Here is a 13,941-nt window from a genome sequence, read left to right as displayed (position 1 = left end):
TTCTGACCCCAACCCCATACACCCGAAGCGTGCACACACACTTAAGCCTGTCAAACAGCACCTGACTACTGGACTTCATCTTTCGCGTCTGATTGCGCTATAATACTGTCAAATACACAAAAGGTTTACATAAACACAGTTGGTTATGTCTGAAGTGAGTTGAGAAAATCGGACGCGTGCAAGGTCTTAAAGTGACAGCATCCTAATAGCATGCGGACCCTTGTGCTTAAAGGGATAGTTCACCCCAAAAATTAAAATCCTGTCATCACATACTCACTTTCAAGTTGTTTTAAACCTGAATGAGTTTCTTTCTTCTGTTGAACACAAAAGAAAATATTTTAAAGAATGTGGGTAACCAAACAGTTGCTGGTCCCCATTCATTTCCATAGTAGGAAAAAAATATATATAATGTGGAAATCACTGGGGACCATCAACGGTTTGGTTACCCACATTCTTCAAAATAGTTTATTTTGTGTTAATCAGAGGAAAGAATTATTGTGTCAGCAATATATGCAATATAATTTTAAAATATGTTAAATATTTTATATGTTAAATATTTTTTAAAATATGTTAATAGCATGGAATATTTAGTGTGCTTATATAAAATGATTTGATAAAAGGAATTTTTAAAAAATATAAAAATAATAATAATTAAAAAAAAAATTCTTGTGGTACAAGACACTGTGGCATGGCAATCATATGAAAGGGGGCCCTTAGTGTTGCTATAGCCCCAGGGCCCAATGTGTTCTTAATCCGGGCCTGCACAACACAAGTATACAATGTGAACTCTTATTAGTGCTGCAGTGACCCTAAAAAGTAGGTTATTGGGACACTTAAGTAACAGTTAAATTATTATTATCATTGTCATTTATTATTGGAGTCCTATTTAACTTTTTTTATAACACTTCTTGTATTGTATTGGAAAAATGTTGTATGTACTGAACATTTAAAGGTGATAAAGAGGATCTTTTCGTCGACTGAGAAACCAAACACTGTTACTGAGTTTTTGAAATGAGCGCGTAAGAACAACCCCCCCTCCTTTCGAGGGGACGCCTCCCAAAACTCATGCACGAGTGCTGGAACACGAGTGTTTACCACCGGTATTCGCTGTGTGGTGTTAGTGGATTCATTATGTCAGACTCACCGCAGGTAACTCATAATCTGCAGTTGTTATTCCTGTCTCCGGATAAAACATCGCATACGGCGCCTGTGGAGTGTGGAAAGTTACTGGAGCGCGCAGCCGCGCACGTCACTCACAAGGAACGTCACGGCAGTGATTGACAAGCCAGAGGGCCAGTCGTTTACACGATGATCGCGTAAACGATTGGCTGATGTTTTTAAGGCCCTACCTCATGCACAGATGATGGATATTAATATTATTCCTTTCAGTGCACCTAATAAATATCTTTTATCAGTTAGTAAAGACAGTTTTAAGTAATATTGCAAAAATGTATAAAACAAAACATCCTCTTTAGCACCTTTAAAGGAGTCTATGAGATTTACATCAAATTATTTTGGTCTACATAGACATTACATAGGAGGAATTCCAATAGGATTTTAGACTAGGGAATACAAAAGTTCTCAAAAGTGGAGTTTGGGTTAGTATGATGAACTATCATAAAAGGGAAATTCAATTGCCAGGCTCCTTATAGATACAGCTAAACATCTCAAAAATTAAAACTGAGAGCTAGAGAACATTGTATTTAATAATTTCTTAGTCAAATAAATCACATATCAAACATTCCTTTTTCTTCAGCAACAGCACTTGATAGCCAAATCTTATTAACTTCACAGTCAAATCATAGGTTCGCAACTCTGTTCTCTTGCACTTTTAAATTGCAGTTATCATTTACAGTAATGTCTGGTATGCTGCTGATTACAGACTAGGTCTTGGAGAAGGAATGTCAATACAACAGTAACATGAACATTTTCACCAAAGAAGTTGTGTGGTTTATTTTCCATGTACACAGAAATAAATACTTACACATCTGTGCTTAAAAAATAACATTCATATAAACACTATGACAATATATACTGTAACAGAATATGTATGGAATAATATTATCAAGGCACTTGATAATCAAGAATCCTCATATAGAAGTGAGAAACATCCAGCCCTTTTAGAGCCATATCTCATACTAAAGCAGAATACAAACCAACACAAACCATCTTTTATGTTAATGTTTAGCTCCATCTCCAACACCCATCCACCATTTTAAGTTTCGCCGTTTAAAGAACTGTGATTCACAGCACTTTTGAAATGTCAAGTCCTGTGAACTGTATGTATACAGGCAGATGTTCGGGGTCTCTGTGCTTGTAGTGTGCAGACTTTGGGATCATTTAAGGTTTAGATACTGTGGTAGGACACTGTTCCAGAACTGAGGGTCCTGAGCACCACTATCTGCTTGCTTCTTCCCTTTAACATTCTGTTGATCTCTTTGTCTAGTCTTCTGTCTGTCTCTCTGTGCATTTGTCTGTCTGCGCGCAGGTAACACATTCGGTTTGGCTCTCTGTTTTGGTACTTTTTTGGTCTTTTCTTCCTCATCTTCTTCTTCCTCCTCCTCACCTTCTTCTTCCTGTTCTTCTTCTTCTTCTTCAGTAGTTTCTGTCTGTTTCCTCCCAATTTTATCTTTCTTCTCTGTTTCTTCCTCCTCCTCTTCCTCCTCATCTTCATCACCTTCTTCTTCCTGTTCTTCTTCTTCACTTGTTTCTCTCTGTTTCATCCTGTTTTTCTCTGTTTTTATATTCATTTCTTTCTGCTCTGCTTCCTCCTCCTCCTCTTCCTCACTCTCTTCTTCCTGTTCCTCCTCCTCTTCCTCACTCTCTTCTTCCTGTTCTTCTTCTTCACTAGTTTCTCTCCTTTTCATTTCTTTCTGCTCTGCTTCCTGTTCCTCCTCCTCCTCCTCACTCTCTTCTTCCTGTTCTTCTTCTTCTTCACTTGTTTCTCTCCGTTTAATTTCTTTCTGCTCTGCATCCTCCTCCTCCTCTTCCTCACTCTCTTCTTCCTGTTCTTCTTCTTCACTAGTTTCTCTCCGTTTCATTTCTTTCTGCTCTGCTTCCTGTTCCTCCTCCTCCTCCTCACTCTCTTCTTCCTGTTCTTCTTCTTCTTCACTTGTTTCTCTCTGTTTCATTTCTTTCTGCTCTGCTTCCTGTTCCTCTTCCTCACTCTCTTCTTCTTGTTCTTCTTCTTCACTTGTTTCTCTCTGTTTCATTTCTTTCTGCTCTGCTTCCTCCTCCTCCTCTTCCTCGATCTCTTCATGTTCTTCTTCCTCTTCTGTAGATTCTTTCTGTTTCCGGTTTATCTCTGATTTTATATTATTTTCTTTCTGCTCTGTTTCTTCCTCCTCTTCTTCACCATCCTCCTCTTCTTCCTCATTAGTTTCTGTCTGTTTCCCCCCAACTCCGTCTGTTTTTTTGTTCTCTCGCTTCTTGTCTGTTTCTTCCTCTTCTGCTTCTTTCTCACTTCCACTCTCTTCCTTGTTATTTTCTTCCATTATTTCATTCGGCTTGTTCACCTCATCGTCTTCGTCTCCTCTGTCCTCTTCCCGTGTCTCAGAGATATCCAGATTCTCTTCTTCTCTAAATTTCACTTCACTTGTATCCATTTCCCCTTCTTTATCACCCTCCTCTTTTTCTTCATCCTCTGCCTCAATCTGTTCACTCCCTTCCTGTCTTTCTCTATCTTTATGTGCATCTGTCTCTGAAATTTTGTCCTCGTCTTCAACTTCCACCTCATTCTGTTGTTCTTCATTCTCTCTCACAGTTTCCTCTCCCTCCTCTTCTTCACTGTTAGTGACTCCATCTTTTTTGTATTTCAGTTCTTCGTTATTTTCCTCTTCATCCACTTCCTCCTCCTTGTCTTCTTCACCCTCTTCGTCATTCTCTTCTTCCTCCTCCTCCTGGTCTCTGTTTTCCTCCTCCTCTTCATGATCATTCTCTTCATCTTGATATTCCTCCTCATCTTCATTTCCTACCTCATCTTCTTCCTCACTCTCTTCATCTTCCTTTTCTTCCTGTTCTCCCTCTCCTTCCCCTATTTCATTCTCTTCCTGTTCTTCTTCTTCACTCCCATTCTTTTCTTCACTCTCTCCTTCCTCTTCATCTGATCTCACATTTTTATTTTCATCCTCACTGTCAGATTGTTCACCTTCTTCCATTTTCTCCTCATTACTGCTCTCTCCTTCCTGCTCCTCTTCTGCATCGGTTTTCTCCTCGTCTTCCACCTCTCCCTCACTCCCTTCATCCCAGCTCTCACTCTGTTCTTCCTCATCTTCACCACCGCTCTCTTCATCTTTATTCTCCTCTTCCTCCATTTCTCCATCCTCGCCCTCCTCTTTCACCTGTCCCTCACTCTCCTCTTCTTCTCTTTCAGTCTCATCTCCTCTTCCTTCTCCTTCACTGCTTTGTCTGCTATCGCTGTCATCCTCTTCCTCTCCTGCTACCTCACTTTCCTCTTCTTCTCCCTCCTCTTCCTCACCGTCCACCTCTCCTTTTTGAGCACTGTCACTCTCTTCATCATTATCGCTCTCTCTTTCTTCATCTTCAACAGCACTGCCCTCTTCTTTCTGCCCAACTGCCTCACTTTCATCTTCTTCCTCAGCGAGACTCTCCTCTTCACCTCTCTCTTCCTCTCTCTCTGTTTCACTATCCCTCACATCTTCTTCTTCCACCATTTTTCCATTTTCACATAAAACTAGCTTGTTTTGTACATCTTGTGCACTCTGCTTTTTGTTCCTGCTGTCATCTATTTCCTCGATTGCTGATACGTCCTGAACTGTGCTATCCTGGTCAACTTCCTGTTTTGGCAGGATGTTGTTTCCTGCTATTTCCTGAGACACTGATGCACACAAGGACATATCATTACTTTGTTCTGGTGAAGTTTCAGAAAGAACTTCAGCGGCTTTTATTAGTAGTGGTGCAGCACTAGCAATAGCCATGGCTGGTAGTGATGAAACTACACTACCCATAATGCTCTGCTCAGCCTGTGGCTTCCTGTCTGGCTCTTCAGGTTCAACTGATTTGGCATCTAATTTTATTTCATTTAGTGGTGACCGCCTGTGTTGTCGTGATGGACTTAACAAATTACCAGATGATGATTCAGTTTCTTTTGTGGCGGAAGATTTACTGGTTGCTGATTTGTTATTGGACCATAAACTGGAAATTGAGTGGCCTCTTTCTGGAGTTAAGCTTTTAATTGATGGAAATTCATATTTCTGTTCAGTAAGCGCTGTTTCTGTTCTGGATTGGCTTATTTCAGCAGCTCCTTCTGATTTTCTGTTCTGTATAGGGGGAAATGATATATTGGAGTTCTGAGGTGTTTTACTATCGTTTTCCCTTTTGACTCGTGATAGCATTTCAGTTCTAAGCTGGACGTTTGAGTTTTCAACCTCCACAGGTTTTCTCTTTTTTGCTTTAGACATTCGTGTGGGTATGGAAACTGGTGGAGGACTAGTTGTTTTGGGTGTTGTTTCTTCCATTGGAGCTCTTTGCACATCTGATCTCTTCTTCTTTGCTTTCTTTGGTGTAAGGTCACCAGGATTTTCTTCTGTGTCAACTTGAATCTTTTCATTTCCTTTTTCTGGAGAGTTTTGCATTTTGGCTGGAATTTTTTCTGATGTTGGGTTTTCCTGTTCTTGTGTGTCGATCAGTGTTGATCTGACCTCCTGAGCCTTTCCAATGGATAGCTTTATGTCTTTTTGAGCAGGATGTGTCTGAAGCGTTGATTCAACCACACCAACTTCTATCCTGCCAGAGGGCACATCTTGAACCTTGACTGAAGACTTGACCCTTTTTGTAACTCTTACTGGAATACCCTCTTGAATTTTTGTAGGCGTTTTTCTAACTTGTTTGACTTCCTGACCAGGAGAACTTGTATTCTGAATTTTAAATGAACCTGACTTGGTCTCTTGCTCCATCTCAGCAAGAGTTGTAACCTCTTGAACTTGTTGAACTTTACTATTTTTATCTGCTTTTGAAATTTTGTGCCTTGAATCAGTATTAGTACTGCGTGTTTCACTGCATCCCTCTCTTTCTTTAGCTGACATTCTCTCTGGAGATAATCTGACCTCTACTGCTTGAACGGTCGATTTATTATTTGTACTCTGGATAGGTTTTTTGTATGTTTTGGATTGTATTTTGCTTTGTGATGCTGTAGTAGAAAAACATTTCTCCTGCGTAGCAGGGTTCTTTGAATTTCCAGACCTGGGCTTCTTGTGTTTAAGATTGCTTGGTGGTAGAGATTCTGTCACTGATGGATGAGAAACAGATCCAGACTGTACTTCAGTGGGCGGAGCCTGCTGAGGAACATTCTCTTCCTTCCCAATAGAAGAGGCTCTTGCCATCTTATTCTTATGCTGTTCATGTGTCTGTCAAATCAAACATTACATGCTTGAGTTATATTAACAGTTTTCTAATCTATAATTTTGTCATTTTGAGCACTTGACACAGCTTTTGCTCACCTTGTCTGACATGCTGTTTTCTGATGTTCCAACACTATGGCAGTCCTCTGCGCTCTTAGTGATGGGTGTGACTGTATTCACAATAAAGATAATCAATACTGATAATCAAGTGTTTGTTTCTTGCTAGTGTTTTTGTTAATTTATAATGACTATATTTAGTGATTATATAATTGTGGAAAGAGATATTAGGATCGTAGATGGATAGATGGTGGATGGATGGCTGGAAAGAGGGGTCTTGGGAGAACATAGAAAAATATTTACGTGGAGGTGTCCTGAAAGGCAGTGTGATTGAGGTAGAAGGAGATTCCACAGGGGCTTCAGTTTTGAAGCGTTTAGGAGTGTCTGTTGGAGATCTGGGTTGTAGGATGTTGCCTCTCAGGGCCAGTGCAGTAAAGCCAGTTGTAGGGGGAGGAAGATTGCAAAATTCTGGACCAAACTGTACAGATGAGCTCTCCTGAAACACACACACACACACACACACACACACACACACACACAAATATTTTCACTTTTTCATTTTATTTTACACTTTGTTTGGATGATCATAGTTTCAAACATAATTCATACTTTTATTATGGATTTAAGTTTGAAAATCTAGGTCAGGGACAATGGTAATAAAATAAAATCTATTCATTAAAGGCATAGGAAAAGTTTTAATGTGACCTTCATATTCTAAAAAGAAAAAAAAGAGTTGAGCTTTGTTAAAAGATTAGTCCACTTTTAAATACAAATTTCCTGATAATTTATTCAACCCCATGTCATCCAAGATGTCCATGTCTTTCTTTCTTCAGTCGAAAAGAAATTAAAGTTTTTGATGAAAACATTCCAGGATTATTCTCCTTATGGGCACCAAACGGTTGAAGGTCAAAATTAGTTTCACTGCAGCTTCAAATTGTTCAACACGATCCCAGATAAGAAATAAGTATCTTATCTAGTGAAACCAGTGCTCATTTTCTGAAAAAAACTGAAAATGATTTAAGTTTTAACCTTAAATGCTCATCTTGAACTAGCTCTCTTCTTCTTCTCCTCTATTAGAATTCCAGCAGTGTAGAAACTGCTAAGTGTATTACTGCCCTCCACAGGCCAAAGTTTGAACTAATTGTTATATACTATTGAACTAGCATATTGCATATAAAAATTAGTTCAAACTTTGGCCTGTGAAGGGCCGTAATACACTTAGCAGTGTCTAGACTGCTGGAATTCAAATAGAGAAGAAGAAGAAGAGAGCTAGTTCAAGATGAGCATTTCTGGTTAAAACTTATATCATTTTCATTTTTTTTTCAGAAAATGAGCACTGGTTTCACTAGATAAGACACTTATTTCTCATCTGGGATCGTTTTGAACAATTTGAAGTTGCAGTGAAACTAATTTTGACCTTATTTTATTGGTGCCCATTGAAGTCCACTATAAGAAGAATAATCCTGGAATGTTTTCATCAAAAACTTAAATTTCTTTTCGACTGAAGAAAGACAGACATGGACATCTTGGATGACATGGGGGTGAGTAAATTATCAGGAAAAGTTTATTTAAAAGTGAACTAATCCTTTAACTTCAATAAAAATCAACCCCTAAAGTGATTAGTTGAAGAAACACCTCCGTACATCTCCCTTTTGCAGTTTATAGATGGTCATAGAACCTTCATAGAAAACAAGGAGTCTTAACCCATGTGATCAGTTTCTTACCCTCTGTCTCCGTCTGGCCCGTGTTGATAGGCTCCAGCGGTGAGAGGTTGGAAGAGATGAGGGGAGAAAGATCAATTGTGAGAGGAGAGCAGGTGCTGGTTCTGGAATATGTTCTAATGGTTGCCCCTGTAACATTGAGGTATAACACCTGTCCAGGTAAGAGTAGGTAACGTCTTCATCCTCTAAACAAACTTCTTCACTGTCCTGTTGCCGTGGCCGTGCGAACACCAGCATGTGACTGGAACCACATGCCACCTACAACACATAAGCACAAATACAATGAATAATACATGTGATATTTCCTTAGTTCTACATACATAAGAAAACAAGAACATGATAAGGAATTATCAGAAAAACTTACAGTCATGACAGAGTAATCAAAGAACCTCTGGCACACAGTCGGACTGAACTGATTGGTGAAGTTCTCATCTCCGAGGCCTAACTTCCCATGACGGCCATCTCCAAATGTGTACAGGAGACCACTATCTAAAGCCAAAAACAGAGAAAGTGTGCATTTAAATGAGAAGTGTAACTAAACGTAAATGCATGTTTTTGGAACTGGTAAATGTGAAGTCGAATGTGGAATGTATATGTAATTATAGCAATAAAGACATTTATGTATTATTACATTGCAACTGTTTCATTGATAAAGACTGATCAGAATAAGAGCAGCAGCACAGGTGTCCATGGTCCAGTAGCTCTTCTGGTAGAGAACTGAACTAGAAACACTAAGATCATAGGTTCGACTCCCAGTCGCTTTGGAAAAAAAATGTCTGCCAAATGTGTAAATGTAATGGTACCCATGTTGTTCAATACATGTTTGTTAATGAAAGACACAGATGTTGTTTTATGATAGATAAATAAATTAATCTTTATATATTATAATAATATTTTTTAGTTGATTTATTTATAGCTATATTAAATCTATTCTGACCTTTAATAAAAGTTATTGCAATCTTTGTACAGTGGAAGTTAATTATTATCAAAGCACAACAACTGTGAAATAACACTTAGAAGTGAAACACACTGTCGGTATTGCAAAAATTAATGAGAAGATTTGAAACATGAATTTAACTGAATGCACCACATTTTTAAAATGACAAACACGTTGTAGATGCAAATTTTAGCAAACACAATACTTGAGAATCGCATTAACAACCTAAATCATTAATTGCAGTTAATTATTTTAATCCTCTGACAGTTCTAATTTAACAGTGTATGTCTTACCTGTTATAAGTGCACTGTGGTTTTCACCACATGTGACATGAGTGACTCTGCCTTTCCTGAAGTGGCCAACAGCAACGGGTACGTCTGTTACAAACATTTGCGTCCCCAACCCCAACTGCCCAAACTCCCCACAGCCAAAAGAATATAACTCATCCTCTACAGAAAAGGGAGAGATAACATTCAGTTAAAACTACATGAACATTTAATGTTTAAGACAAATAACAAGAGAAAAAAAGGGATAATTGTGTGTGTATAATTTCATATGGTGTGCATTCAGTGGCCTCAATAAGTAACAGGACAATTAAGCCACACTAAAAAAATGTATTAATGTCACTGCTTTAGATAACATATCAAGTTGCATTTCAATTTTCAATTTTTGTTTATTTAATATTTTGTTATGAAAAGGAAAATTTAATATAATTACATTTTTTCTCCATTGGTTTGGCTCATTTCTTGAAACAGAAATTACATTATCAAAACTCTAAGATCATTTGGCAAAACAGTCTTACAGTTCAGCACAACACTATAGCTCACTTGCAAAAGCACATATCTCTCCCAAAACTGTTCACTCATACATCAAAACTAAATTCCTTTCCCATATAAAGAGTCAGTGTCACGGAAATGGCAAAGATCCTTCTCAATTGCTTTGGCTCATTTCTTGAAACAGACAGTACATTCTCAACACTCTTGGTGCTTTTGCCAAAATAACGTAGATGGTTCACAACACCATGGTTCACCTGCAAAAGCTCATACCTCTCCTAAAACAGTTCACTCGTGTGTCAAAACTAAATTTCCTTCTCATTTAAACAGTCAGTGCCCCCAAAATGCTTCATCCCTTTGGCGTTGTGTAAGCACTGCAAGTCAAAATGTTTAGATGTTTTGTCACTATATGGCAGAGGACCATTGAAATATCCCTCATGTCCACCTTTCAGTCTTTCAGTCCTTCATTGACAATGCTTAATGTACTGTTTTTTGTCTAGCTAACAGAATACAATTGTGTATAAAACTGAAAAAAAGAAAGAGGATTTTAGGGTAAGAGTAGCCTCCAAGTTTTGACATCACACATTGTACTCATACTGCCAAGGAAATTGTAACCATCATCATTCACACACATAAAGTAACTTCCATACATCAGAGTAAAAAGAAAATGTATACAGCATAATATACTGTAATAGAAACACACAAACAAAAAACACTGAATATTATATGCAGCCTACGGTGCTGTAAATAAAGGTGGAGTTTCACAACTAACAGTTCTTGACTGGTTGCTCATTTCCTTCCAATGCCATTATTCTCTACAATAGCGTAAAAAAAGAAAACATCAAATCAGTCATTCAGAAGAGTCACACACTACATTACAGACAATTACATAGGAATGTTCTATGTTCTCCACAAGTTCAATATACTACTGGCCACTACTCCAGTGGTTCCAAACCTGGGGTACATGTACCCCTATGCAGAGGTATTACAGGGGGTATTTGACAGAAATGGGAGGGGGGAAATTATCAATGACTAGACTTACTGAAATGTTACAGTAAAACCCACAGTATTAGATAGATTTACATGGGAGGCACTAATTGCAGCTCTTTGACCCTTTTTATTATTGTATGTTATATTCTTCAAAATAAGGATTATAATGATAATTGCGTCATACAGTAAGCTGCAGTTTTTAGGCAAAATGTTGAAGTCGGATAAATCAAATACTTTCATACCTGGATTACCTGGATACACAAATCAGGTAAAGTGGGTACTGCAGCCAAAAAAGTTTGGGAACCACTGCTTAATTGTAAAAAGGTTTTAATGATGGACAACCAGTAACTGACTTACATGTTACATGTTAGTCAAGTTCTAGTTTCACCTGACTGTCGATTGCTGTAATAAATTTATCAAATGTTCCAAGGATCAGTCAATTGCTGTAATAAACAATCAGTCAATTGCTGTAATAAATTTATCAAATGTTCCAAGGATTCATATATGGTATTCATGGTATTATGTTCTTGACTAATTTTGACAATTGAACAGACTGTTTTGCATGTGATGACTTATACAATGAAATGACGCTGACACGTTTTGGAGTGAACAACCATTAGAATGAGAATTGACAAATCAGTTTAGATCAACAAGATCTATTCAACTGGAAATTGTGCTAAATGTAGGCTACCTGTACTTAACCTGTATTTGCAAAGATGTACTGAGACATTGAGACATGTACTTAGACATTTGCAATTTGATGAAATGAATGAGAAAATCAGTTCTGTTGTGAACAATTGCTAAGTGGTTTGGAGGTTTGTCCATGTTGTTTTGAGAATGCAATTTCTGTTTCAAGAAATGAGCCAAACCAATGGAGAAAAACTGTAATATACATTCATACAAATTAATGTTTTTAGGGTACTGTATGTGATCTCCATCACCTGTGAGGGCGAGCGTGTGCTTGCCTCCACATGCCACCTGCAGAACCCCATGCAGAGATTCTACTCGCTGGGGACAATTGTGATTGGCCAGCTGATGAGCAGAAAGACCCAGTCGTCCATCTGCACTTTCCCCGAAAGTGAAAACATCCCCATTATCTGAAACATACCAAATTCACAACAACTTATTCAGTGCAAATAAAAAATAAAATAAAATAACAGCATGGTCTTCTTGTTCATGCTTATGAATAGTATTGATTGACAGGTGCTCACCTGTGACCAGAGCTGAGTGTCTGTATCCACATGAGACCCACTGAATGAGTTGTCCCAATTTCAGCTCTTCAGGCAATGAGGCATGACTGTCATTCCCCAAACCAAGCTGACCAACAGAGTTATCACCCCAAAGAAACAGCCTGCCATCCTCTGAAATATGCAGATTTATTACTTAAATATATAAAAGCATTTGCATTTATATATCTACTATATTAAGAATCTGTTGCATATCAGTGTTACCTGTAAGTGCAGCAGAGGTGTGGTCACCTGCAGAGAGCAATTTGATTGGAGCATAGTCACAAAAGGGGTGTAGGCGCTGGAAAGAGATGCTGTCATTACAGTGGCCCAGTCCCAACTGTCCATCACTGTTTCCTCCAGCTGCAAAAAACTCCCCTTGTGCTGGAAAAAAACACAGACACTTTTACTTACTCTCTTCATTTTACTCACAATTCTCTTTTTTAAATATACACTACTGTTTAAATGTTTGGCGTCAGCAAGATTTATAATAATAATAATAACAATAATAATGATTTTATTCAACAAGGACACATTAAATTGATCAAAAGTGACAGTAAAGAGATTTTTTTAAATAAATAAATGCTTTTCTTTTGAACATTTTATTAATTAAAGAATCGTAAATCATGGTTTCCACAAAAATATTTAGCAGCACAACTGTTTTCAACATTGATAATAATAAGAAATGTTTCTCGAGCAGCAAATCATCATATCAGAATGATTTCTGAGAGATCATGTGACACTGAAGACTGGAGTAATGATGCTGAAAACTCAGCTTTGCCATCACAGGTATAAATTAAAATGTATTACACTTCTTTCAAAAACATTAAAAATCTGAAATAAAAGGCTTTACTTACAGGTGCTTACAAGTGTGTGATCAGTCCCACAGGCAACAAACTGAACTCTCTCCCCTTTAAGAACTGTGTGGACAAATAAGAAGATAAATAAGAAAACAGAGCGAGATCATTATAAAACAACATGTACTGTATGCACCTTTATGTCTAACCTTTGACACAGATTGGTTTAGTAACCGGTCCTTTGGTTTGTAGACCAAGCTGACCGATGTTATTACTTCCAAACACAAACAAACGGCCCTGCTCTAAAGAGATAATTAAAGAGACAAAAAATATAGTACATATTACAAAATATAGCTGTAGTTACTAAAATTACAAGGAGAATATAAAGAGATTACAACCTGTTACAAAGGCTGAGTGTGACTGTCCACATGAGATGTGCACAGGTATATCATTCTTTAACCATAACCTGCTGGGTACATTGTTTGCGATTTGACTCTTTCCGAAGGTAAATACAGCACCTGTATCTGCAATAAGGAAACGTATATGTTCAGTTCAGTACAACATCTCTCAGTCACAACTGTTCACATACAGAGCAAAGAGCAAACCTCCCCATGCTCAGCAAGACAGTCCATTTAAATCCTTAGAAAGCTTCCAGCTTCCCAGAATAGCCTGTGTGGGTAATGCTCTAGGAGCTCAAAGGCATGATTATGGTGTCACACAGAGAGACTTACAAGCACATGCTAAAATACACATACACCTACACAGACAGACAGACAGACAGACAGACAGACAAACAGACAGATAGATAGATAGATAGATAGATAGATAGATAGATAGATAGATAGATAGATAGATAGATAGATAGATAGATAGATAGATAGATAGATAGATAGATAGATAGATAGATAGATAGATAGATAGATAGATAGATAGATAGATAGATAGATAGATAGATGTACATCTTACCTGGTATTTCTGTGTCTGTTTCTCCTGTCATCACCTCCTACACCTCTGTTCTACAGATGACATTCCTGAACCTTCAGCTGTTCCCTGATGAAGAGTAACAGTTGAACCGGAAGTA

General features: G+C 37.9%; 1 protein-coding gene across 1 annotated transcript; it reads right to left on the bottom strand.

Moving 5' to 3' along the window:
• Positions 1-2,336: 2,336 nt before the first annotated feature.
• rpgra (retinitis pigmentosa GTPase regulator a) lies at positions 2,337-13,857 on the bottom strand. Its single transcript, XM_067410387.1, has 16 exons — positions 13,827-13,857; positions 13,259-13,384; positions 13,070-13,162; positions 12,921-12,983; positions 12,289-12,447; positions 12,049-12,198; positions 11,779-11,934; positions 9,368-9,523; positions 8,502-8,626; positions 8,141-8,395; positions 6,720-6,912; positions 6,459-6,529; positions 3,869-6,347; positions 3,356-3,802; positions 2,678-3,241; positions 2,337-2,605 (listed from the first exon to the last, which is right to left on the bottom strand). Exons 1-16 carry the CDS (start codon positions 13,855-13,857, stop codon positions 2,337-2,339), a joined length of 5,337 nt encoding a protein of 1,778 aa, XP_067266488.1.
• Between the last annotated feature and the right edge of the window lie 84 nt (positions 13,858-13,941).

The sequence above is a fragment of the Chanodichthys erythropterus genome, chromosome 14 (genome assembly GCF_024489055.1).
Source record: "Chanodichthys erythropterus isolate Z2021 chromosome 14, ASM2448905v1, whole genome shotgun sequence".
Lineage (NCBI taxonomy): Eukaryota > Metazoa > Chordata > Actinopteri > Cypriniformes > Xenocyprididae > Chanodichthys > Chanodichthys erythropterus.
The sequence above is the reverse complement of the archived record's forward strand: the minus strand, read 5'-3'. Positions and strand labels throughout refer to the sequence as shown.